Genomic DNA, 27,808 nt, shown 5'->3' with positions numbered 1-27,808 from the left:
CCTCGGCGGGCCGGGGGCGGGGGGGGGGGGGGGGGGGGGGGGGGGGGGCTGCTGTCATTAGCAAGCGGTAAGGCAGGAGAGAGGGACGGCAGAAGATAAGTGGACCTGCATGCTTCGATCCAGAGCTATGACAGTTAAAAAGCAGCCAAATATAAATTAATCAACTCATTTACCTTTCAACAATTACTGGCCAGTGCACTAAGACTGTCTCACAAAGTGTTTTTTAAACATGATACCCTTGAGCTATTAGGGCTGGAAGCATTGCAAGTCATCTGCCAGTTGTAAACAAACAAAAAAATCAATGCAATTTGGTGCAGCATTGTCGTTGGTGGTTTGATTGCTGAAGCAAAATAAATGGCACAGTTTCAGAATCTAATCTTCTCCCTTCAGGACAGGGTCGTGATATTTTTTTGTTCAAACACAAACCAGTATTTTCCATACATTCTTTAAAAATCATCATACGAAATCATATTAAATAAAGATGCCTTGTGCGTGAGTGCAATATACTTTCAGAACATAATCCATTCTTCTGAACTTCATAAATAAAACTTTCCATTTGTCTTCTGTTCCAGCAGACAACATACAGTATAAATATCTATAAGCATTTTTAAAAAAACAAAGTCAATTATACCAAGATGACCCAGAAATATATGATGTAATCACATTTAAATTGTTGCTACCACACAAAATACAAAGCAGAAAGTATTAGGCTGCATTGCTCAACAGGTTGGCTGGCCTGTGGCGTACAGAGTCCTAAATAATTTCTGATTATAAGTCCAGTTAAACAAAAAGAAACAGGTGGAAAATGGTAAAGACAAAATGGTTGGCTGACCACGTCTTTGATAGAGATTTATCAATTTAAATGCAAATAATACAATAAAAATTCTAAATAAAGTCTACCTTAAACATTCTTCCTTGTCTTTTTTTAGATACTTATTTCCTTTCACTGATAATAATTGATCTTAAACCAACATTTGGGGTCATCTTGGTTTAATGCAAAGTAACAAAGAGCTGGTTAAAGCAACTTGAAATCATCCCTGGACATAAAAGTCATAAGAACACTAAGCTAATCATACTGTACCGGTGTGTGACACAAGCATCAAGCTGTCAAATATCTAGTAGCAGCTACAGTACAAAAGCTAAGAGGGGGATTGCTTTTAAACATTTACAGTCAGTGAGAATGAAATATACGCTGTACTGTTACAGGCTATACCAACATACTATAGAGCATCATTGATAATATTCACTCTCCAAAACATTGACATAGATTATCAGTGTTAAAAAAAAAAAAGATTCACAGCATCTACTTTTACTCTACATAAAAGCTTAATTTTGGACACGTGTAACTAAGTTTAGTGTCGATGTCACAGACAACGATGAAGGAGGGAGAGAAGAAAAAAGACGTGAAGAAAGGGAGGCACTATCTGGTGCATGGACAACGCTCTTGCCCACTCAAAGGAACTGCCGTCAACAGATTACAGGTCCATGGTCAATTACAACTTTCCATTAAGCTACAAGAGGAGATTCAAATAGTAAACTTATTTACTGTAGCAACTCTGCTGGCCCATAACAGACAGAATAAGTGCTCATTTATAGTTAAACTAGCCACGTGCAGAACAGTTGTCCTCCAGGTGTGTTTGTTGTGTAAAACATCTTAGGTTAATTTAGGTAAAATCGATTAGTTTAAAGAAAAAGTTCAACGATTTGGGAAATATTCTCAGAGGTTATGCAAATAACCATGTTCCCTGAGCGAGGGAAAGTTGATACAACATATCAGTGTGACGTTTGCATCCTCATGAGGATGGAGGATTCTGGTTTGCATCAAAAAGACGGTTAGCTTAGCATAAAGACGCGCAGGAACGTTACGGTCTGAGATAGGTGACCAATGGCAGGCTTTTACCCACGGTCTATATCCTGTGAGTCAGACTATTTTTGGACAGGCTAGCTGTTTACCTCTGCTTCCAGTCTTCATGCTAAGCTAAGCTAACCGGCTGCTAGCTCTCACTTCATATTTACCATACAGAGTGGTGTCATGTTTTCATCTTACTCTTGGCAAGACAGCAAATAAGTGCATTTCCCAAAATGTCAAACTATTTCTTCAACATCCTAAACGTCTGCTAAAACAGCAGCACAGTGGACAATAATGATTTGAAACAGTTAATGCTTTGGTTAAAACAACTGAGTAAATGATACAACACATTAACTCAAGAAAGACAATAAAGTGCCATGCATCAAAACTGGTCAGTGGTCCTGTCACAAATAAATAAAGCAACGATAAATAACAGTATCCTTCATGGTTCTACACACAAGGGATTATTAATTAAAAAAAAAAGAAGCACATAATAAGAACAAGGCAAGGATATGAGTTATCTCTCCTGATAATGGATTATTTTGCCTTAATCTAGCCAACGAACTCAGTTTTATGGGAAGGAAAAAACAAACAAACGACACAGTAACAACAACGTACCCTTTAGTCCGAACAAATCCCTCATGCTACTTCAATGTTAAAATGACTTATCTGAAACCTCTGCAGTGAAACCAATACTCTATGCTGTAGAGCACCAAGCCAATCTGAACTGAGGTAATGTACAGTATGTGATGGATGTATGTGGAGCAATCATCCCTGCACTTGACACACTTCTGCAAAGAGAAACATCCGCTTTGATGTTTGCAATTTCCCCCTCACCTGATGCCGTTAATTAGAAATACATGAATGGCTGATTTAAAACTGGGACTTATTTTCAGGTATCATGAATGAGGGAGGGACTGACCACATACTAACTCTATACAGGGAGCCTCACAGATGACAGATTTCTACATGAAAGCTAATCAAAACTAGTCCCAATGCCCAGCAGAGGTAAGTTAATCAACGGGTTTGGGAGGTTAGTTTGTCTTATGTTTTCTTCTAAAGGTCAGGAGGGGGCACACCATGCAGGGTTTGAAGGTGGTGTCTGCAAAAAGAGGGAAAGGATGGTTTTGTTGGTTTTCGGGATGAGCGATTGTGACGTTTGGGACAGTCATCATATAGAAGGTTATTTAAGTGGTTCTATGTATAAGTTTGTTTATATGGTCTATGTTCATTAGAGCAGGATGGTGAGTGGAACTTTTAGATTGTATTGTTTTGTTTGTTTTCCACCAGGCCAGTTCAGGCCGGTTCACCTCTCACATCCTCTGAGCAGATGCGACCGGCGGGGCTGACTGGACCGACTTTCTCCTGGAGAGCTTTGACCTGAGGAGAAAAAAATAATGATAAAAATTTTGGCGCTCTGAACACCACAAGCTGAGTGCCGTCTAGTTCATTATATTTGAGAGAAGGCAGACATCTCTACAGCCCATATCTCCAAAACAATCTAGACTGATAACAGCACTACAGGTAAGAGGAATAATATGTAATGTTGATTTTGGGGTGAACTGTCCTTTTAAGTCATTTATTTCCTGTTGAATTTTCTTGATAGCACTTGTAAAAGCACTTTACAGTCTCTCCACCACTCACCTGATGGTGCCGGCTAACAGAGGGTTAAAAGCGTACAGCCAGTCGTGCATCTCTTTGTCATTGGTGGCCTGCAGCAGTATCCCACGATGCTCAGTGCACACAGCAAACGTGTTGGGAGTCTGGAGACATGAGGTTACTCAAGTTCATTCAGGTTCAGAGAGTTCATATTAATTTATTTGTTTATTTATGTAAAAATCAGTTTTATTAGTGAACTGAAGCTCGGTCGTACCCGCAGTAAGGTCTGTTTGTCTTCACTGTACTCCACCTTCGCAGACGACAGGTTGATGACAGCTCGCTCCACGTTGTCCCTCTCGCTGCGGTACAGGTAGACGTAGGGCCTGCGCACCACCACGTAACGCTTCACCCAGCCGCTTGTGTGGGGCTCCAGGAAGTGCAGGTAGCCCTTCTTTGACACAATGGGGCTGCATATGATAAAGGAAATACTCATGTTAAGACAAAACGAAAACAATTTGACCATAAACGATCATTCCACAAATGAGAACTGTTCATTCTGCACTTCAGAAATGAATGTTGACTTCATCCACAGTGACTCAAAATCAAGCAGTGTGTATGTGTGGTCTAACCTGACTCTGATCTCCTGTATGTCGGGAACAAAGGTGCATCCTTTGAGAGCTTTCTTTCTGTCCACTGGGCTGTACGGGTCCAGATCTGGTGTAGAAGCTCCTGAACTGGGTTCAGTGTGTCTACACAACATAGACAACATGTTCATTATGTTACAAAGGGAACATGGTTTTACTAATCCAACTCACTGCGCCTAGGCCTGTTCATCTGACCTTTTTTCTCAATTAACTACAAAAAACATCTTTTTAAATTCTCATTTTACACTGTCTTAGCAAAAACTGACTGCATGACGCTACTTTACACTTGTAATTATTCTAATTTAGACTAAACTACCCTGTAGTATAAAAAGTTACAACAATCAGCTCCATGTTGACCTGCTACAATATTGAAATACTGCTTACACGTTACTGGATCAGCAGCTGTGCGGGCCTTGAACTAATGACTAAGGACAAATCTGGATCCCGTGGTTGGACCAGTTGGGAACCACTGGTCTATACCATGTATCAGAGCACCTGTAGCATATCACAATATCCCCCTGGAGTCATAAAGTACCTCTGATTTCTGATTTCAGTTGAAACACTAGCATATGAAATGCAAATCTGAAAGACCTGTGAGGGTATCTTACTTTTTCTGGACAAAAATTGACAGTGGCAGCAACAACATTTCTGGAATAAATGTCAGACAGCTGAAGCTAAGTTGCAGTATTTGCAGAGCAAAGCAAAAACCATCTACTGTATCATCAAAGACGGCTCTGTAATCAAGTTATTTGCAGAATATCTTTTATCACTTTTATATTAAATGAGGCTAAATGTTCTTGAAACAGAACATACACTTTTATTCATCCTCTCAGGCGCAGCGAAGTGAAGTATCTAAGTACCAACAGATAAATAAGCTGCATTAAAATTATCCTGTGAACAGCTTGTAGTTATATTACCTAATGTCATAATTTCCCTCCACCAGTGAGGGGCAGGTAGACGACGGAGTGAGCGTGCTCAGTCCAGACGAGGAGGTGTCTCTCATCAGCGATGCAGACATCTCAGAAAGCTAAAATACACACACGCACACACAGAAACACATTCACAACACATCGTGCGTGGAGAAGCACACACACGCACACACACACAAGACAAGAGGGACAAATACAGATACAGACAAAACATACCAGCAAACAATTAAGCACGGACGACACAGACATGCATTCAGAGAACAATTCAATCAGAATATTTGTCATTTCCTAGCAGTGTACTGCAGAACCATCTCTGTACCACTGTAATCCTCATTATCTAAGAGCCCCTCGCTGGTTAACATGTTAAAGAGGACATGCAGGGGTAACGTCAGGTTAGTGGGAGCCTCGCAGAGTCTAGAGAGGAGGGACGGTGAGGGATGAGGCCAGTTGAAGGAGGAGGGGAAACCTTAAATTAGTTTAAGGCATGAATATGGATGCATGGCTTTGGGAAGATAGAGTTAGGCAGTAGACCTGAGTCAATATTATCCTGAAAAACAGTTATTTGTTTGATCATGATGGCTCATCCAGCTAAAGAGAGAGTTTTTGTGAATAATATTTCACCCAGGTCTACTGCGCAGTTAGAAAGACACCAGAGTGGTATGAAAATAGATGGGATAAGGAAGAAAGCCATGTTAAAAAGAGGAGTCTGTGCTGAAAAATAAGACTGAATAATGAATGAATGCAATGGCAGAGAGAGGGTGAAGTGCGGGGCTTTTAATATTTTGTGAAGGTACAGCGGTTAACGCTAAGGTTTAGAAGGATTAACGGGCCGGGTTAGAGGGCCTAGGCTGGGGCTCACCTTGCTCTCACTGGCACTGCTGCTCACCTGGCTGTACTCCCGGTTGAAGGTGTGCATCAGCAGACGCAGACACTGGAGAGAAGAAAGTAAAAGACAGACGATGTTGAATAAAATCTTCATCTCATCATAATGATTTAAAAAATAATAGTTTCTGGAGGCCTCGGAGACCCGCAGTCACCTTAGCAGCCAGCTCCCTCTGCCTCTGGTTGGGGCTGTCGGGGGCAGGGCTGCTGCCAGGACTGTGGCTGAGGACAGGACTCTTTGCAAAATCGCTGATGTCGCTGCTCTTGTAGAGCGCATCCTGTCCTGCCTGCAGAGTCGCCTCCAGCTTCTCCCTCAAGAGCAGGTAGTGCCTGGTCTTCTCCACCTAAAAACACAAGCACATAAACTTCAGCAATTTGTGGTCTGGAGATGATCAAAGGGTGTTTGATTGGGACTGTCGACATCGATCCACAAATGCTCTCTGTTGCTGAGATAAATGCACCGATAATCCGCTTCCTTTGTCTTTGTTTGCAATTTTCAAATTGTAAGTGTCAAATATCTTGTAAAGTATCTACTAAATGTAGTTTGTGCGTGTAGTAGTTTTGATATTAGGCTGTGCAGCTGCAGACACGTCCTTCATTTTACATCTACAACAGCTGGTTTGAATAGATGTTCACAAGGTTGGGGAGATTCACAAGGTGAGTTATTTCATCATCTAATCCATGAGATGAGAAAATTCTCCTAATTTTTGGGATTAGTAAACCATAAAAAATTAAGAGGACTACCTGGACAGTACATAGCCACCAAGGTTTTCCTATTAACGGTTTGGGTAAACATATTTTTCACATTCATTCTACAAACCTCCTGCAGTAAACTGAGTTTCTCCAGCTCCCACTGGTGATCCAGGATGAGGCTGTCGCTGCGAGGCCTCCATCCGGCCAGGTTCTCCTCTCCTCGGACATACGCCACCGAGGTGTCCAGCACACGCCTGCGACGACGCTGCATGCCTGAAGAGGAAATCAAAAAACAAACCCCAGTTGAGGAGGAAATGCTTTTGTAATTTTTACTGGTTATTTTCTTTAGTTGCGTTCTCACCTGGACTTCCGTTGTCCGCCACATGGCAGAGGGTGACTTCATAGACTCCAGTGACACGATTACTGAGAAGGAGAGGGACAAATTTAACGATCAATTTTATTCAACATGTTTCTCCTATTGAGAGGTTATATAGTCCAGAATTAGTGTAGGATTCAGACTGTATGAATCTATAAATCTGTACCTCTCAGAGGGCCGGAGGCAGCCGGTGCTGAAGAGGTTTCTGATGGAGCGAGAGGCCGGCAGCTTCGCGTCTCGGGAATAAAACACCATGCAGAAATCTTTGGTGATCACTGTCGGCTGAGTGCAGTTCTCCATCTAGTTAAAATATATCAGACAGCAACTAATCAGAATCCAGAGGAGCCTGTTTAAAATGTGGCTGAGGTTGTTTTAAACTATCTAAGAGACTGAGACTTCTAAGAATTGAAAGGATGTTTTACAAATTCAGTAAATTAATGTCACTTAGTACCTCTAGATAAGCAGAGAGGGTGATGTAGATCTTCTCCCCGTAGGGAGTGACTCTGTTCAGCAGCAGAGAGTTGTGCATGGAGCTGTCCCACGCTGCCTCAAATCGGTAGAAAGTTCTGAAGTGTGAAAAACAAAAATGTTCTCATCTATCTGTACCATTTTTAAAGAAGAAAACCTAATGTAAAGCATGTGAGCTAACGGTCATTTAGTTTAATTATCAGAAATAATATTTGATAAAAAGATAAAAATGATTGTTATTTATACCTATGATCAACTCCCAAGGAGACGCTGGCGTTAGCAAAGGATAAAGAGAAACAGGACACGAGTTAGAAACTTTTAACTGCAGCTGTTAAAAGTTTAAACTCTGCAAACCATACTGATCCATGCAAACTGAAAACTGCATTGAAGCCAAATAATTGTAATAATATTTGATTATAAAAAAGGCACAAAGAAGCAATGTAAAACAAACTACTAAACAAAGCAACTGATCTGTTTATATAATGCAGGTTCTAAAAGAAATCTAAGAGGACAAAAACTAGCTGTCAAATAAACAAATAGTTCATAAAAAATACAAATAGTAAATACACAGAAAACAGACAACAACAAATAAATAAAAAACCTTCAGTGAATAAAAAAATCATTCTAAGATTTATACTTGTCATTGTGTTTTGGCCAGAAATATCCAGAAGACAGGATGTTGAGGGAAAGGATGTTAGGGTCAATGATGGTCTCATCAGCCTCTGGTGTGTTTCGGATGCGACCTGAAGTCAAACAAGTCATGAAGGGATTAATAAAGAGAGAAAAAGATAGAGTGAGAAATAGATTAAGTGGTAAGATAAGATCAAATAGGATAAGATAAGAAAAAAACTGTACTTTTCACATTTTCTTCCCAGTTAAATTTAACCAACGTGTCCACAGATGTGTCTGAGTTGTCCTTTTCACTCACCAATAACCAGCTCCTTCACCTCTTTCCACTCAATATCATTTCCTGTTTCATGAGCGATGGTAACTGTGATCCTCCTCTGGATGCCCTGTGGAGTCGAGAGAAGATAAACCAGTTTGTTACTGGAGTTCCAGTGGTGAAGGAAGAAAAAGAGCTGAATGGATTGGGTTGGCTGAATCTGGTTAATACATTGTACGTTATGGACCTTCTTCACAGCAAACATTTTGACTTGTCATTGTAGGTAAAGCACAGCTGATATATACACATATATCATCGAATGGTACTGAACACTCTAGAGTATATAAATAACTGGTAATTTGGTGTGACATGTCAGACCTGGTGTAAGAGGAACGTGCCGTGGCAGGGCATCCCACCTCTGTGGTCAACAACAGCTGGGATGTAGCTGCAGAAAGAGAAAATCAATATGTTAAATGTTAATACTTACATTTTTAACTGAGATGATTGTATTCACAGCAGGAACAGAAGGAAAGTATTCTTTGTGCATGTGATCTACTGTGTTCCTTGCTTTATGGTATTAAAGTGCTATAAAGACACGACTCACTCTCCGTTAGCTTCCAGCTCACAGATCTCAAAGAAGACCATGAGGTCGTATTTGGCATGACAAGGTCCTGCGGTGGAGCGGGTCAGAGTGCTGAGCTTTGTGGCCGGCACTGGAGGAGTGAAAAGAGCAAACCAAACTGAAGTCAATATCAAATTGGAGGCAGATCATGGAGTGAGTAAAATATGATGTCCTCTCAGGCACATTAGCTGTCACTGCTAACCTGGTTTGGACAAGGGCATCACCCTGGGGAACTGCCTCCTGGAAGGCCTCAGAGGACTAAAAGAAATGACAAAGAAACCGAACATGAGGAAACTTTCTTTCCATCTAATATATCAAATCACAATTAATCATCAGCTGGTGGAAATTAAAGGGTCCTGACTCCTGACCTGATCAGGTCTTTGCAGAGCGGAGGGAAGGGCTGTTTCTGATAGTGGCCAAACACCTCGAAGACGATGGGCTGAGTCTTGATGTACTCCACGAAGGACTTTGTCACCTCCACTGTGATCTAATAGACAAGAGAGGAAATACAAATCAAACACAGCCTTAAGACAAGCATTTATAATCAGTAATATTTGTTAATAAAAGGTCTGAATGTACAGTTTAATGTTTACATTTTGGACATGGTAGAAGCCCAGCGGAGGTCCTCTGCCTGTGTTCTTCAGCGGCTCTGTGGAGAAAGCTTCATCGTGGCGGTGGATGAAGCTGAAAAAAGTGAAGCCATTATATTAGACTGGCCTCTCTTTGATCCTCATGCACATTATGTCACCAAATCATCAGGTCTGCCACAAACCATTTACAATCAGTGAACATTTTAATACATATTATGGTAAATTAAAAAAATGTGGTCCATCTATTGTGTTCATTTTTTTCTTTTCTGGTCTCTTCTGGTGCCAAAACAAGTTGATATGAGCTTGTATGTATGTCCGTTAAGAGGTGTACACATGCATGCATTAATATACTACCATTTAAAAGCAGAAAGTCCAATTGCAAAATCCTTTTACGGATATTTAAAGGACATTTTCCCATTTGTATTGCATTTATTACACCTGTCACAGAAGACAGAGAGAGACTGCTGACCAAGACAAGAGGCATTATATCAGACAGACAATATTATTTACAGAATGATGGAGACGGGCTTGAAACTCACTTGAACTGGCAGAAGATGTCGGCGTACTCGGCTGAGATGCTGGACGCCTGTAATACGGTGACTCTGAAGGTGAAGGTGCTGCCGATCTTCAGGTGGGAGAGAGCTTTCTCTGGCGAAAGTTCCAGAGGAAGATCCAGACCCAGACCTGAGCTCTTCACTGGGCTGCGGGGAGGATCCAAAATGGCTACACAGAAGAGAGGAAGACACACAGAAATGTATCTGGTATTTAAACTCTGACAGGGCCACACACACTTTTAACCTAAACTACTGGGCTAGTATCATTTTCAGTTCCTGCACAGGTTGTCAGCTCACCTGGACAGGTGTTGTTGTTGACTTCATCGGCAGAGATTCCTATCTCTACAGTCTGTCCTTCTCCCTCCACGATTCGTAGCTCCTCCTGGGAGGTGTTGGAGTGGGAGAGACCACCAGGACACGACTCAGTCTGGAACTGGAATGATAGAGAAAACGATAAGCTTGGATCCCATTTACACCCAATATTAATATTCAAGATTAAACTTTTTTTTTCAATCTCAACACTTTAAATTTTAAAGTTTAAATTAGATCTGACTTTTACTGGTCATAGAGGACACATTCAGAAAATTCCAGTACAAACCACCAGCCAATTAATACCTTCTCAAACTGTTTGTCTTCAAAGGAGATCTTGGCAGTGCCTGACTGCCTCACACCAGAGCCGTAATCAGGGGCCTCCTCATCAGCTGAAGAAAGAAAAAACAGAGACAAGATGTTAAACCATCATTTCTTAATGCAAAATAACTGAAAAGAACAGCTTTACTGTCACATTCAACAGCATCTGAGTGTGATAGGACTGATATTGAACCTGTATCTGTACCTGAGATGGCCTGCACAGCCACTCTGAGGAAGCCTTTCACCTCTCCTTTCTCACTGACGATGGCCACTCGATGTACCAGTGGCACCGGGTACAGCAGGTTACTCAGGTACACAAAAGCCCTGAGGGGAAGGAAGACATGATGAGGGGATCTGACTTTTAACAAGCAGTTATTGTGCAATAACGAAGGTGACGGACCTGCCGACCAGACGGAACCAGGGGAAGCGGTCATAGAAGGGGTCTCCTCCAGTCAGAGCGTGGTCACAGTCCTCCACAGCACTGCTGGGGAGCTCTGCAGCACGGTCGTACATTTCCCTCATCAGGTCCAGCCTCTGCCTGCAGGGGGCAGCATGAAAATTAAAAAAACCTTGCTGAGGGCCTGCATGTTATTTTAAAGCTCAAATAAATATTCTAATTTTGCATGTGTCGATATCTATGGTTCATTTATTGTTTTTCTAAATTGTAATTAATTTTCTTCCTCAATTCTGTTTAAACATCAGGGAAGTTAGTCGTCACGAGCATACCAAGTCTGTATTCACTTTGTTTTATAACAAAACCAGTGTACCTGAGTTTCTCCAGAGTCCAGTAATGTGTGGCTCCATTCTTTTGATCTTGTACTTCAACGGCGACGATGGTTCGAGGGAAAGGTCGTCTCTCCCTCTCTTTGGCCACACTGGGGGGCAGCAGGTCAGGGGGCAGGGGAGAGTAGAGAGTGTCTGTCAACAGGACGAACTGGAACTGCACCTGTGGACGACGTGAGACACAAAACATGAGTGAGTGCTGGTTTATGTCCTCCTGCATCAAATCTGCAGTATAAAATCAGGATGACATTATTCTGAAAATAATAATTCAGCAGCAGGGACCTGGAAATAAATGACAAGAGCGCCACTGTAAAAGCTTCATGTTACATCATTACAAAAGCAAAGTAAATTCCTAAACCTTCAGTCGCCACTACAAAGAAGAGGTCCTCATTATTTGTTGAGTGTATTGTATTTTGTATTTGTAGTCTGACTTAAAATAAAAGATTATTCTCAAATAACACATTATGATATTCGAGAGGGATCTTAAGACCTTTAAGACAAAAAACACTGTACATGGAGGTAGATTTGGATTATGTTATTTAGAAAAATCTGTCTTCTGTTCACTTAAAACTAAAAAAAAAAAGAAATAACGACAGGAAACATGCATATCATAAACCGTAGTGCTGAGTAAGGGTGATGTTATCCACTAACAAACATCCCACCTTTTTCTTCAGCTCCACACTGATAGCATTGGCCTCTTTGAGGAAGATGGCGTTGCCCCAAAGCAGATCTCTGAGAGAGGTGAACTGGTAGAAACGCCACTTCCTGAATGCCCAGAGAGCCAATTCGGTCTCTCGTGGCGTCCACGGCACTGGGAGATGACAGACACATGATAATGTGAGTACATCTGAACCACATAAAAGCCTGATTCAGAAATAATTGTTTGATGAGTCATTTAAAAAGGTGACAGTATCACCTTCCTCCTCTGGCTCCTCCTCTTCCTCAGGAGACTCCAGGTACCGAGAGTCCACTTGTCTCTGCAGAGCCTCCAGTTTACTCTCATAGTCCTGAAAGAAAACATGATCCAGATCAAAACAGAATGAGTCGCTTCTATTTTTTTTTTTAATCAGGCACCTCAAATGTCAAATTACTGTATTACTGTTTACTCACCAGCCTCTGCTGTTCCAGCAGGTTACTGGCTTCTTCTCTTTCTTTGCGATACTGATCCTCGAGCTCCTGAAGCCTGAAAGGGATCCAAAACTCTGCGTCAGAGAAGTGATACAATTAAGTGTCAGTAAATAATAATGTGCTCTCCACACACCTCTGCTCCATCTCCTGCTTCATGTCGATGCCTTGTTTCTCCAGCAGCTCTCTCTGAGCGAAGGCCCAGTCGACGGGCTCCACCGGCGTCTCAGCGCACGGCGTCCTCTCTCGCTCCAGACGAGCCTGCTCCGGGTCATTGAAGCGGAACACGTGGCTCTTTCCCATGATGATGCGGTTTCCTAAAGAGTGCACACGAAAACATAATTTCATTCTTTGGTAGCTGTCCTGGCATAATAACATTTCACAGACTTATCTTCTTGCGAAACATTTCTCTGTTTAATCTCTTGGTACATTTGCTCTGTTTTACACCTTCTTTAATTATAAGAAGCTTCACACGTACCTGACCGCAGAACAATGGGAGAGCTCACTTTCTTCCCGTTGACGTACGTCTCCGACCCCTCACATGGCTCCAGGATGACACATCCTGTTCCAGAAAAGACAATATGATTATTATAAAGTATTTCAAATATACAATATAAACCAATTAACATTGCTATTGTTAACAGAGAGCAACCAGTCTCTACCTTCTCCCTGAGGGCCCGTGGTGCTGCTGAATGTGCAGTGTTCATCTTTGATAAAATGGCCGCTTAGAACAATGTCTTGGCGTGTCTTGGCGTTTTCACGGCCAACCCTGAGGGATAAATTAATCCAGTTGAGACAAACTCACAGAATCATCTCAGTATTTGGTTAAAATCTCAAACTTGAAAATATAAAAAAACCTACTTGGTGATGCCGTCTTTGATGTAATACAGCAGACACTCTGACATCAGCGGGTCTTCGTTCAGGTTCACCAGATGAGGCGTCTAAAAGGGAAATCATGTCAAATATGTTTTAGTCTTTGCGTGATTTTGGATAGCTGTTTTCAATATGTCAAACAATTGTGCAGCAGTGACGAGCATCTTACCTTTTTCGGGGAGAACACGCCCACAGTGCCTCCATCTTCTCTCATGGCAACACCCATCTCAGCCAGCAGGGCCTCTCTACAGGAAGCAATCACACATTCTGCTAGCACGGCAACAAATACGGTAGATTCCTACTTTCAAAGTCATCTGGCAATCCAACAACATTAAAGCCCATACATATCAAACCTATATCAATGAATTAGTGTTGAAAAAGACTGACTGTTGCATTGCCTCACGTTGCTTGTGTCTCAGTCAAAAATTGCACCTGAACACACCGCAAGGACTACAGCCAATGGCTAACTAGCATATACGTTCTGTGCCTGTGAGAGGAAATAACTCTCCATACCAGCAGGTGGCGATAGTCTGTATTCATAATTCAAAAAGGGAAACAGGAAGACCAACAGGATGAATTCAAGACGCTAGATAGCCCGTCAGCATATTACTGGTACAGCCTAATGTTTAAGGGACAAAGGATATTTACCACACACTAGTGAACAATAACACAGTTATGAACCATTTCTGCTAAAGAGTTCAATAGCAAAAAAAACCTTTTTCTTAATATAACAAGTTTGTTTCGATCTCATACTTTACTTTCCTCATTTCCGTTTCTCTTCTCCTGCACTAAGCTGAAGTGCCAATCAGAGTGATTTCTCTCACCAATGACCTCTGCCAGCTCCACAGCAAATTTGACACATTTAATTAGTCAAAAAACAGCCAACAAGGGCCAACAAGGGCCAACAAGGGCCGACTAGTGCCAACGGTGTAGGACACACCACAAAAACAAGGGTGACAGACGCTCACTGAAGGCTTGACGCTGGTCGGAAGGGTTTATGGACACAAAAGGCACGATTAAAGAAAGATCGAGTTACATTTAAAAAAAGCTTGTGACACAAAAATTTTGCGATGTGTTTATTGCACAAGTAGACGTACCAATGATGATTCTAAAAAAAATATATATATATATATATTTGGCATCCCCCAAAAACAGTCCATTTGTTTAATTTTTGATTAAATATACTGTAAATTTCTCGGGGGAGAATAATATGAATGTTATAAAACCATGAATCATATGACGAACCTCTCCATACGGATGGCCTCAGTACGTCGCAGCTTCTCCTCCCAGGTCTCATTGAGCTCTGCGATGATTTTCTCAGTTTCCTGTTGGCAAAATTAAGACCGAGCTCTTAAAATCAGACATATTGGAATGATTCACTTTGTTCAATAGTATTTAAAAACAAACTGATTTTATCATTCCTACTCAACTTAACTACATCCTAAACATTTTCAGCATCATCCCTCCTACCTTGAGCCTCTCGATGGCCTCTTCACTGGCTGGGCTGAAGATGCGGTCATGGAGGTTGCTGATGGACCCGGCACGACTGGAAAGGGCCGAGAGCGAGGGGGAGGGACTCATTCCTGTCATGGCATTGGACACTGCGGAGAGATCACCCCTTTGATTGACAGCCTGGCGATTATTCACAAAGTTCTTGTAATCGCACAGGTCTGCCAGAGAGAGAGGCGTCGCATGGAAGTGAGCAAGGAAGGAAGGAAGGAAGGACAGAGGGACAGAAGTACGGAGCAGACGCCGGGTAATTAAGGATAGACACGAGGGATTGAGAGGAACACGCAGAGAAACAGATGAAAAGGAGAAAAATAATAGGGGAACAACAGGGAGGAGTACAAAAAAAGAGGAGAAAGCTCAAATAATGGATCAAAGAAGCAGAGGTCATTTGCTTACCAAAGCCATCGCAGACAGAGAGAAAAGAGCAACTCAAACTGATAGAGCACAAAATGCCAAATAGACTGAAAGTTAAAGACCAGATCTTTTTTTTTCTGACACTGAACTTCACGAAGACACACTTGACAAGCTCGCAAGCATGAGAATGTTATGAGAAATAAAACCAAAAATATATCCATCACTTCAATGCATAAGGACCAAATACAGCCGAAGTGTTTTTTTATTTCTTATGCTTTGCATGTCCAAATGTTTTTCAAGGTGTTGAGCACAGCCTTTGGTAGCGATGCAGGCCTCTAAGCACCTGACTCATAGCATCAATTAGCTCCACACACAGAGAGCCAGGATGCAAAGAAAGGAGTTCCTCTGCAATCTAAAATGGCGTCCTCCCAGTCAGTCCTTTCTTCCATGATCACTAGTCTCATAAAATAAAATGCACTGCACAGCATGCTTTTTGCCAAAGCTGGCTTCAACTCTGTCTGCTGAAGAAACATAGAGTCGAGCAACTCATATTCTTAATGAATGGTTACAGGATCACAGAGCGAAGCCTCTCAGTAAAATAGAAAATCCCAGCCAATTTTAAATTGTGTTATTAGGATGAAAGTATTAAGAGGCTGGACATCCCAGATTAAACAAGAGAGAAAAATTACACATTACCATGGAAACCAGAACTAATGGAAGAAAAAAGGAGGCCATTTTGTGGAATTCCTGAGGAAAGACTTACTGAATAAATCAAATTATATTGGTGTCAATGTCTGACTTCACATTAAGTTTCTTGGGATTGTTAGTTAGGTCTCTGGTGTGGTGGAGGGGGAAGGCCGGCTCGGGATTCATTTCTATTAGTTGCAAAGCGCAGGCTTGCTAGAGTTATACACACATTTCAAACCAGCGATGGCAGGGCCGGTGCAGCGATACGCTGATAGGACAGAGGAGAGAAGAGACTGAGTGTGAGAGACACCCATACTCCAAGTTACATCCTCTGACTTACATGTACAGTCAGAAAACAACTGCACAAAGGGTCTAAATTCAGGTTTGTACATGTGTGTGTGAGTATGCCTATATAAGTGCATTTTCTGGAATGACATTTTTAGTCTTCTGTGCAGTACTCACTCTCGATGATGTCTCCCAGACCCTGTGCATACAGCAGGTCTTTGAGGCGAGCCACCTCCTCTTTCAGCTCACGCACCAGACGGTTGTTGGGATCCTCGTTGATCACGGCGTTACAGCGGATCTGTTTGGCACGATCAGCGTACCTGGAGGGACGGAGGGCACCGAGGTCAAGAAGTCATTAAGCTGTAAAGCATGATTCCTCAGGCTCTGCGTACTGAATTACAATGAGCCTAAAATGACTACATGAGCTTAAAATGAAAAAGACTTTACTGTTATTCCCATTACTACTGTTGTACTGCCTTTTAAGGCACTACAAAATGATTGCAAAGTGCCAGAAGGTCAGCAGGCATTTGCAAGGTTAGACAAATAATGCAACACTACTGAGCTACTCAGCAATATGTAAATACATGCAGCAAAATGCCTCAGAACACTGGTTTTCAAACTGTCCCCTCTAGAGGTACGCGGAGCAATCTCTGAGTTTTTTTAAAAATATTAAATAAATCAATTTAAATATGTATAAAGCCATCAAAATATTACTACATTTCAACTGAAAACACAGTAGGTGTGGTATGGTAAGTTTTGCCTGTCATGTAATATTTTTGTTTCGATGTCAGCCTACTACGTAGTCACATTCATGAACGTAGCACATGCATATGGCCATTATGAGCTAAACTGTGATGGCAGGATAAGCAGTGGTAAAATGAATGCTTTAAAGGAGCAGTGGTGGAACTTTGGGGGGATTTAGTGATATCTTCAATCAGCTGAAACTTCTCCTTTTTCAAGGTTTCTTTACCAGAGGGTAAATTTGTTCTGCAGATCTGAAACTCAGCATTCCAAAACAAGACATCACAGATTTAAAGAATACTGGGTAGATTTTCTTCAGTGTTCATTGCTCAGGAGGTTTTTAGCTGGAGCTGAATTATCTGCAGAGGTCTCTTCCTCTCCAACACCAACACACCAGGTGATTAAAACCGTGTTTTTCCAAAGAGGCTGACACACAAACCCTATGGCATTATCTAGAAACAGTGCTTGGTTTGTCCATTCCAGGTTAGTGTAGAAACATGGCAGCACAACATGGTGGACTCCACAGACAAGGACTTGCTCCCTATGTAGATATAAACGGCTCACTCTAAGGTAACAAACATAATTCTGATTTTCAGGTGACTAAACACTAAAGAAACACACATATTATAGTCCCTTAATGAGAATATATCCCCCTGCATCCTACACACTGGGCCTTTAAAAACACTGTAAATGTGGCTCCAAATGAGAACTATCAGGAAGAGAAGTGAGGAACAGAAGGGAAATATTTCAAGCAGCCTGTTTAAACTGAAGTGGATGACAATCAACCAAGTGCTAGTGGTGCTAGTGGCAACAGCACCAGTTAAGTCTCCACAGCACCTGAAGAGAGGCTGGCTGTTGTGTTGCCTGAGAGTTGTGCGGAAGAACTTAAGTTCACGTTGTGCTAATCCACTGCACAACAGTAAATAATGAATAATCTTATGATTAGGAATAAACCTGCCTCCTTTGTAAAATGTCCATAATGGTGGTACTTGGAGAGCCTAATATTTTCTGATATGGCACGTGGTGTTAAAAGTCTGAGAACCACTGACCTAGAGTCAAGTGTGACATTACCGTTATAACATTATTTCCATTAAAAAACATCTGATTTAATGATCTTTAAAATGAGGTTATTGACACTGTTCTCACCGGAGGGTACTGAGGGTCTCGTCATAGTTAATATCAGCAGGGCTGAGGGCAGCCACCATGGCTGTGCGAGAGTTTCCTCCTAAAAACACAATGTAAGACAATACTTAGACTGACACATGGCATTTATTTTGTTTTGGTAAAGCTGAGGTTTATTTTTACGAGTGCTTACCCAAGTTCTCCCTCAGCAGCCACGTCAGAACTGAATCTCTGTAGGGAATAAAACTCTCCACCTTCTTCTTTTTCTTGTTCTGTAAGCAAAATAAAATTTGTTCTTTAATCACATTGGACAAATATTCAAAAACCTATTAAATTTGCTGTTTCAAATTTGTAAATATCACTGACCTTGTTTGGTACTGAGTCCTGATAGTTGAAAAAGAAATGTGTTTGTTATTTGTTCAACATAAAATGAGAATTTTAATGTATATTTTTGATGGTAAGTGTGGGAAAAAGTCATACCAGTTCGGCCAGAGCAGAAATAACTTTCCCCAGTGTAGTCAGAGATTTGTTGATGTTTGCTCCTTCCTGTAAACACAAATCAGTCTTAATTAGTATTTGTCCATCTGTTCGTGCATTTTGAAATACTGCGTTCAAACAATCATTATTAAATATGTTTCTGTCTCCTTCATGCATGCAGAAAATAGCATCCTCCTCTCACCTTCAGTCTGGTTCCTTTAGCTCCAGTCGAGTCGGCTCTCTCGCTGCCAGCCAAGTCCACCAAGCTGATTTTACTGACCTGTCATGATACAAGATATTTACAAAATAAGATACTCTGTATGAAAAAAGATCAAACATCCACCTCAGTCGACATGTTCACCTGAAACTGCACTGATAGAACTGAGAGTAGAATGTTACATGTGGTTATCAATCAATACAACATCACATTTATCAGATATCTACACCACAGACGGCCTCCAACCAGGTCATGAAAGGTGATAAAATCATGTCTGCCTTGTAGCATCTCTTTTAAGGCTGCTGTGGTGAAACCAGAATAGGAAAACTATTCCTCTAAAGTTAAACAACATCATGTCCTTCAGTCAAACAGGTGATTTCTAAAGACTTTGAGCTTTAACCTTTTCTGATGTGTTTTCCGTGTCCATGTCGTGTTTTTTCTGTGTGAAGATGATGTTGAAGACGGCGTGGGAGCGACTGCTGGTCTCGTTCATGTTGGTAGCAGCCACAGTCCTGAGAAAAGGTGCACGTTACTGACTCACACATTATCTGCTCCATCATTTGTTCCAGCCACTTATCTATTTATTCATACATCCAAATCCCTCATCTGCATATTTTCTCCATCCATCACTGCACACAGTTATCTGAGGAGCCCCTCACTGTCATCGAGTCCCGCTCTGTTACCTGGCTTTGTTTCCAGAGTCCATCAGGTCCTGGATGTCGTTGTATGAGGTGACGGCCAGTTTGGAAAGATCTTCGACATAGGGTCCCATCAGTGGGTGCTCTCTGACGCGCAGGTTTCCTTTGTTCTTGGGATTCAGCAGGTCACGCACACGCTCACAGTAGATCTCCATGTAACTCACCTGGAGGAGGCAGACGTTTGTGAATGTTTTTGTGTATTATTGGACAATAAAAAAAGATTTTAAGTCAAGTGAGTTAACTTCAGACTATCTTAACTTTAGACTTTTTTTAGTTTTTTATTTTTGGTTTGAAATAAAGTCATTCATTCATTCGTTTTCCGCATTTTTTGACAGCTGATCAGTTTGAAATATTGCAGGGAGCGGTCAGAACTGTCAGGAGCAGCCACAGCGAGCTGCAGGCTTCACACCTCCTTATTGTGAGGTAACCAACTCCTTTCACTGTACCCTGCTGTCTGCAGACTCATGCCGTGTGAAGCTCACAGAATGATGGACAAAGGCCAATTATTGCCTGACTTCTTCATTAAAACGAAAACAGTTTGTTTTGCTTGAGATCTTAGAGAATGCCTCTTTAATCCACCATGCAGATGTTTACGGACTTGTTTTAATACAAAAGCAAATTGAAACACAGTTTGCATAGAAAGTTTGACACCACTCACCTCCACAGAGTAAGACATGCTGTTTTCATTATTGCTGTCATTGATTTTGGTGAAGAGGTCCTCACACAGCTAAAAAAAACAAAGAACGGAGAGTCACTGTTGTGGTCAAAGTTACATGTTTGAAATTTTTTTTTTTTTATTTTCACAGTGACTGTAGGGAATTGCATTTTGTGTTTCATTACTGGTCGGAGCTGTATTCTGTATATTCTGAATTACCAGAGGTATAATTCCTTGCTGGTCCTTCTCCTGTCGTCCCATCATAGTGTAGCTTTTGCCTGCTCCTGTCTGACCATATGCAAATATGCACACATTGTAGCCTTCAAAGGCATGAAGCAGCATTTCCTCCCCGATGTCCTTGTACACCTGCATCTGGGACGCATAGTTGATGTCCTCAGGCTGCAGACAGAGAGATAGCACAGTGGGATAAATAGGAGAAGAGATGAGATATTAAATAAGGCAAATTTATATCAGTATATTTTAATCAATTATCAGTGGCTTATTCTACAGCAGATCATTTAATTTCTCATCTGACTAGCGGTACACGTGTTTAAAACTACGTGATGCAGTTGAACTCACCGTGGTGTGTGACCAGTAAGAAAAGTCAAAGTTGAAACTCTTGTTTTCTTTCGGCTGTTTGGGGTTCAGGATTGCTAAAATAAAAACAAAGCAGAGGCATCAGAAACTGAGTCACTCCAAAAACCTGCATATTCCTACATATCAGCCTTTTTGCTGTCAGTTTTAGAGAAGCTGCAGGATGCAAACTGTGAAAACATTTAAATTCATAATGATTATGAATCTACATTTTTCAGTGCGACACATTCTCTCTCACAATTTGTCTGGCTGCACCTTTATCATCTTCTAACACACACACACACACACACCAACATTCAATTTAAATTACAGGATATGTTTTAGTGGGGATGCACAATATTGGATTTTCGCTGATATCCGATATGCCGATATTTTCCACCTCATTTTGGCTGATGCTGACACCGATACATGCACTTTTTCCCACCTAATTGCAGAGAACATCAAGTCTCTCCTGCAGTGAAGTTAAATATTATTTTGTCCACTCTTATTGTGATGGCCCACTGGCAGATGTAGACATAAAATAACAATGCTTTTGAAAATGTACACATTCACTGGCCAAAATAAGAAAACTACTTTATCTTAGGTTACATGTAAATCATGGCAGAAGCGTTCATTTTGGGCTAATGCCGATGTTTAATTTTAAAGCCTTTATCAGCTAGTACCAATGACATGCCAATATTATCCTGCATCCCTAACTTTTAATAATTTTCCATCATGATCATTTCAATTCAGTTTTGTCTTGTCATCTTGGTTATAAAGTTTTTCTTGATTGTTTTGATGCATTGTTGTAAAAAGAAGAGCAGTTTTCACAACAGATTACACAAAAAATAAAACTGCTATTCAATTTGCAAAACAGCAAATGCTCCAAAATGTGTTGAGATCTCAAAACTATTACTACTATATAAAATGACATCCCATTATTCATTGGGAACAAGATTGAGAATATGGTAAGCAGAAGACTATCATTTGAAATCTGCATTCAGTCAGCCCCTCCAGATTGGTATGACGTTGCAATCACAAAAATTAACGCAAATTTAGCCAACTGCTGGGAATTCTGCACGACCTTGCAATTTTGTCTGATCACCGCAACCTTTCGGTTAATTTGACCAATCATAGCAGTTTCTCATCTGACATCACTAAACTCATTTTCTTACCATGCAAGGTACTTCCCTAATGCCCTGCACCAAGGTGGGGTTAACTGTTTTGCATCGTGTGGGACGTTGTGACGAAACACAAACAGCATTGTTTCACAAACACTTTTCTATCCATCCTATCTCACTGGAACAAGTAGTGAATTATACAAAAAAGCGCAAACATCATCACAAAATCCATTGCAATTTTCTTTAGAAAAGTTGCCATGAAATCAGGCATTGTAGGCCGCAACAATCCCCAAAAAAGTCTGTGAAATCCTGGAGGTACTGATACAGTGTCTACACCAACAAGTTGTCAATGTGATAGTTGTGTGAAATGAAATACAACTAGAGCACCAGAAAGAGTCAAGTCATTGCCTTTGAAGTGATCACTGCTCAGTTGCCAGAAATGCATCAAACCAATGGAGAGAGACTGTACTTCTCTTTTTCATGTGCTTATTTCTCAAGGAAATAATTAATCTTGAACCACCAAAACATGTAAACAGACGGACCAGACTGGTTGACATGCGGTTAAGATCCATGTAATTTGGCTAATCTTTGATCTCAGCATCAAAGATTCATTTACAAGCTGGGATGTTTGTTGCATGTCATCCCCCCTCTCTTCCCCCTTGTTCCCTGTCACCTCTCTACTTTCCACCTTTAAATAACAGCAAAATAAGGATCAGTAATGCAATATCACATTGTTTAAAATAAAGCCCAGACTGTTATTTGTCAATTAGCAAAGCCTCTTCTTATGATTTTAAATTCTTGGTACCAGCATGTAATGTGTCAAAACCTCTCCAACAGAGACATGTGGCTGCGAAATACTTTGAAATAATTTCACCTCTAATTACGGAGAGAGAAATGACACACAGAGTTCAGAGAGAACTCATTATATTACAGTTCGTATCAAAAGCAGCAGTTTAAAATGCACCACTCATCCCTTTCAAAGAGAGGAGGGGTGATGTGCACGTAGAATATGAAACAAGAACTGAGCCAGAGCCAATGCTCTTTCGGCTGGAAGCTGAATCCACTGCATCGCCCCCTGTGGACAAGTTCAATATACCAGCACTATAGATCCTGCTGAAAGGTGCACTCAGCCAGGAACAACAGTGACCATCGATCCATCCTTTAGCTAAACCAGCTTATCCTTCAGAGGGTCATGGGGGGCAGTGTGTGACCATTACACAGAAAAATATAAGAGGACAACTGCTGCAAACTGTGAGCACACACATTAAGAGTCGGTGAAGTTATTAAGTTAAAATATGGCAAGTTTGAACCTTTGGCTCTAATGAGGTCATTAAAAACACAGACATTCACAACATGCTCCTTCTTTCTCTTTCTGTCTCTCACACACACACAGACACACACACACTTGTATCAGCTGACCCCGCGTCTGGGCTCGACCAGAACAAGGAGGTCTTTCTGGTCCCCCGTATGATGAGAGCTGTGGCGGTCGCTACATCCTACACACACTGACAGGCTTCAGGCCTGACTGAAGCTTTTGTTTCCTTCCCTGGCTGCCATGATGCTGCGTGCCTCTCTGCCCACTCGCTTGTTGCTGCGGGGCAAAGCTGCATACGACACAAATATCTGAGGTGAAACGCTAAACTCAATGTAGGTCGCAGGAGTTTGGTTAGAACAGCAGCAGCAGGACATTGCTGCATTTCTCTGGCTCTAAAGTCACGACTTTAAAAGACACGTGACCTGAAAACTGCTGCATCAGATTGTCTTAGTTATTTTTATAAACATGATGTAATTCAGGTCAGCAGGCTGAAAAATGACCTGACAGGGCCTCTTAAGAATTTGGTCAATGCTAATCAGTTTGAGATTTATTTAGGATCCATTTACTGGAGGTTCCCACTGGCCTATTAACAATGCTTATAGGTTAAAGGTAATGAAACTGTGCATTTTGTCTGTGCACACTCCTTTGTTGGTGTCAAAACAAGGAACAGTATCACAGAAAAGTGACTATAATATTTTAAAAACAAAGGAAGGAACCCATCACTGCCATGTTTAACAGATTCCATACTGTACAGTTAGGCCTGGGCAATATATTATATCGATATTGTGATATAAGACCAGATATCGTCTTAGATTTTGGATATTGTAAGTGTTGTCTTTTCCTGATTATAAAGGCTGCATTACAGTAAAGTGATGTTCTAGCTTTTCTATTATTTGCCTTTACCCACTTGGTCATTAAATCCACATTACAGATGATTATTTATCAAAAATCTCATTGTGAGAATATTTTGTAAAAGCACTAATAGTCGACCCTACAATATTGTCGCAATATCAAGATTTTTAGTCAAAAATATTGTGATATTTGATTTTCTCCACATCATCCAACCCTATTATTGCATTGACCCTTAAGCTAAATATGGACATCAAGTCTCATATTATGTTGCTGGATTTGCCAGACTACTTTGAAAGTAGGAATCCAAGGGATCCAAGATAATATCGGCACATCAACAGAATCAGCCAGGTGCTTTTTCTTATTTTGCACGATGAATTAATCTTATATACATTGAAAGCTATTGGATTTCATGTCTCCAATATGCTGGTGGGCCATCACGATGAGAGTATGCACGCATACCATGATGTTAATTCCACTACAGAAAAGACTTGATGATCACTAAAATTAGGCAGGGAAAAAAGTGGATGTACCGATATCGATACTGGTTATCGGTCAAATGAGTTGTTTTATATCAGCATATCGGATATCAGCAAAAAATCCAATATCATGCATCCCTAAGGAACACCATATTTGTGCCATGCTGGCAACATGTGTGATTGCTTCCTGTAAAGAGGCCCTGCTGGCAGAGTTGGGTGTTGCCAGGTGAGAAGAAGGAGGAACTGTGAGCATCTTCTCCCCCAAAAAAGGTAAGATGCTCGACACTGTTGCAGAAATTTTTTATATATTTTTTATATATTTACATCTGTCCAAACACAAACACTAAAACAAATCTCATAGCGTAAATATTTTATGAAAGCACAAATAGTCAACTCTACAATATTGTCAAAATATCTCTCCATATATTTCTCCATATCGCCCTGCTCTACATACAGAAGGTAAAAATTAAAGTGTGTTGCTTTCAGTCCACTCCTTCCTGAGATGTCTTGTTTTAAAGATCCCCTGTAGACATGTTTTAAACATTTAAAAATACTCTGCTTTGAATGATTATTTAACCTTAACCCTTTGGCTTCCACTCAGAAACCCCCAGACGGCAGATCTTACTCCCACTCATAGTCTAAAGTATGTGAATCAAGGGATTGTAACAGCTCGTCCTAAACTGAGCTGAACTGTCTGATATAGATTTACTGCAAATAAAGTTCAGTTATGTGGCTAGAAATTCATTGACAAATCCATAATTTGCAACTATTTTACATTTTAGACACAAGATGTCTCCTACTTCAGTGAAAAGTCCATTCCCAGTGTATGTGTTTACCAAAAGGCTTCAGGTTTCAATATCAAACTTGTGTTAGTTGCATAATGAACCACGATTGGCTTCCAAACTAGTCGTGATGCCCTACAAGTGTTAAACTCAGATTGAGCACAGAGAAACTTTCCCTCTTCAGCAGATGAATGTGAAAAACAGCCCTCAGGTGTCAAACTCTGCACACACAGCATTCTGCACAGTGAGCCTCAAACATCCAAGTGAAGTAACAAAAAGCAGAACACATTCAAAATCAATAACAGCTTTAACCAAAACAGGAGAAATATATAAATATAATAATAATATCAATTTTACTGTCTGTAGTTATTTTGCTCACATCACAGTTAAAACAATGTGTTTCAGTCATAATGCGCAGAACATCACTGCATCTCTCAAAGCAATGTCAACACTGAAGTCCACATCCATCACATTTCATAACATTTATCTCCATATAAAAACTGAAACTTGAAGTTGTACTCACTTGTGGTGTTTCCTGACATCTGAATGATGCACTTGCTTTCCTTCGCCATTTCTCTGGAGTTGAAGGGTCGCACCCTCACCGCCACCTTCACTGAAGCCGCCGCCATGTTGCAGGAGGGTGTGTGAGTGAGCAGGAGAGCTGAAGATCTGTGCGGCTACACAGACACACACACCTGGCACCTGCACAGGTAGATGATGAGGGGGATTTAATACCCATGCAAGCAGAGAAACGTAGAAAACAAACCAAACTGGGCTTTTGTTTTGCACCAAAAATGTCTTTAAATGCTTAAAAATAAGTAATTTAAAATGATAATTAAAATCATCCATGGTGTGTTGTTGTTATTGTAATTAAATATTGAGGACAGGGCCTTGTTAGCCAAACCCAGCAGCTCAGAGTGACACACATTCTCCATTTTCAGGCCCTGACTCAGTCGCTGGGAGACACACAGCTCCTTGAACATGCTGACTAAATGGCTGGGATGTTATTTGGCACAAAGACTATCAGCATCCCTGCTATTCTACACTAAAATGGCTGCTTATTCTTCGGGCATCATCCTCTGGCCTCATCTACCACGGCTGAAGGCCTTGTGATGAAACCAAATCTCCTCACTGCTGCTCACCTAAGAAAATAACCCACATTAATGAACGTCTAGAATTAGCTGTGGTGTTTTTCACAGCATCTTTACAATAACCAGACTCTTAGTAGATTTGTTTGTCATTAAAATCCTGACATATGGCTTTAAGATTCTTTTTAATAGAGATAAACCAGACAATTGAGGGTGATTTCAATGGTATAATTGCTTCAAGGCAGCGCCGCGCACATCCATCATCTCTGCGCCTTAATCGATGAAAAACACAATTCCTCTTGAACATCTAACAATAAGACAATTAAATGCTTACAATGACACAACCTCAGATCATTCCAGGAGAAATATGCGGGGAATATATATAAGCCATGTAAATACTGCCTCCTCCATCTTGCTTTGCCTGCCGCACCTCAAAGACAGGCCGCGTAAACAGAAACGGCACAAACACCAAACCATCTAACACTGCGTCAGAAAGGAGGTCAGCGCACATCATTAGATCCTAAATGACATTTACAGCTTACATCTTCTCGTATTTTTATCTAATTGATTCGGAGGGTCATATTTTAAAGATGGATTTGAGTGTTTTTTATAAAGACAATTGTTGATAGCGGCGGAATCAAACATCACACACCCTGACGCAGCGTCCTTATCTACCACCCCATATGTACAAAAGGCCTCCAAATCACAAACACACACACATATCGTCCTCGCCAAGGCGTGACACCCATCAGTGCCGATGCTGTGCCATGAAAAACATCTCCAATGAGCCCCGTCTTACCTCAGCAACTCAGACTCGACGACCGCAGAGGGTGAATCCTCTGCCCATTCAAAACAGCGCACGGATCCTCCGCTGCCTCCTTCTTGAATCTCCTCAGCAGCCTGTATGTTTCGTCTTTCTCTCTGTCTTTGGTCAGCCTACAGCATCCCTTTCCTTGGCGCATCCATACATGGAGAATCCGCCGGGGAAAGAGTCAGCCTCAGCTTCAGCAGCAGCGGCGGCAGCAGCGCTGGGTGGGTTGAAGTGTTGAACGCAGCGGTGCGTCAATCACAGACTGTAGTGAGAGACAGGAGGAGGAGGGAGGAGCGAGCGCCGGATGGATAAACAGGAGGATGGGTGCGGGATGCTCCAGCGGCCCGCCGTCAGTCTGTCCGTCAGTCGGTCTGAAAGCAGGGAAAATGGCGGTGCTGCTGTGCCAGGGATGCTGGGAGGCGGTGATGACATCAGCAGCAGCATCATCATCACCATCAGCGGGCAGCCATGAGGCAGAGCGATGCAGCACAGAGACACAGCAGAGGAGGAGGAGAGACAGGGAGAGGCCCAGGGACAGACCATAA

General features: G+C 41.4%; 1 protein-coding gene across 6 annotated transcripts; it reads right to left on the bottom strand.

Moving 5' to 3' along the window:
• Positions 1-17: 17 nt before the first annotated feature.
• On the bottom strand, positions 18-27,808 carry kif1ab (kinesin family member 1Ab). 6 transcript variants are annotated; one of them, XM_050033434.1, is made up of 49 exons: positions 27,252-27,808; positions 25,888-26,066; positions 20,825-20,898; positions 20,465-20,644; positions 20,249-20,317; positions 19,576-19,754; positions 19,293-19,404; positions 18,878-18,955; positions 18,679-18,744; positions 18,565-18,582; positions 18,392-18,470; positions 18,223-18,301; positions 16,513-16,655; positions 16,280-16,318; positions 14,971-15,170; positions 14,746-14,825; positions 13,670-13,745; positions 13,489-13,568; positions 13,290-13,396; positions 13,106-13,189; positions 12,764-12,944; positions 12,613-12,685; positions 12,419-12,509; positions 12,165-12,313; positions 11,487-11,665; positions 11,120-11,257; positions 10,925-11,043; positions 10,705-10,790; positions 10,387-10,522; positions 10,075-10,258; positions 9,539-9,629; positions 9,314-9,432; positions 9,148-9,203; positions 8,928-9,036; positions 8,702-8,768; positions 8,369-8,453; positions 8,078-8,183; positions 7,687-7,710; positions 7,424-7,538; positions 7,139-7,272; positions 6,958-7,019; positions 6,724-6,869; positions 6,059-6,247; positions 5,881-5,952; positions 5,010-5,119; positions 4,078-4,197; positions 3,723-3,915; positions 3,494-3,612; positions 18-3,229 (listed from the first exon to the last, which is right to left on the bottom strand). In XM_050033434.1, exons 2-49 carry the CDS (start codon positions 25,991-25,993, stop codon positions 3,163-3,165), a joined length of 5,169 nt encoding a protein of 1,722 aa, XP_049889391.1. In that variant the 5' UTR covers positions 25,994-26,066; positions 27,252-27,808; the 3' UTR covers positions 18-3,162. The 6 variants fall into 6 exon arrangements, with proteins under 6 accessions (XP_049889391.1, XP_049889392.1, XP_049889393.1 ...); XM_050033435.1 differs by lacking the exon at positions 7,687-7,710; XM_050033436.1 differs by lacking the exon at positions 16,280-16,318.

Source organism: Epinephelus moara, chromosome 21 (genome assembly GCF_006386435.1).
Source record: "Epinephelus moara isolate mb chromosome 21, YSFRI_EMoa_1.0, whole genome shotgun sequence".
Classification (NCBI taxonomy): Eukaryota; Metazoa; Chordata; class Actinopteri; order Perciformes; family Serranidae; genus Epinephelus; species Epinephelus moara.
Note: the sequence above shows the minus strand (reverse complement) of the source record. Positions and strands in the feature narration are given on the sequence as shown.

Bases quoted from the DNA above. Each gene is read 5' to 3' on its own strand.
- kif1ab (XM_050033434.1), bottom strand. From the start codon at position 25,993: ATGGCGGCGGCTTCAGTGAAGGTGGCGGTGAGGGTGCGACCCTTCAAC. The intron at 9,433-9,538 runs GTAAACATTAAA...CTTGTCTATTAG, and splicing joins GCTTCTACCATGTCCAAAAT to ATCACAGTGGAGGTGACAAA. The intron at 6,870-6,957 runs GTGAGAACGCAA...TTTCCTCTTCAG, and splicing joins GGCGGACAACGGAAGTCCAG to GCATGCAGCGTCGTCGCAGG.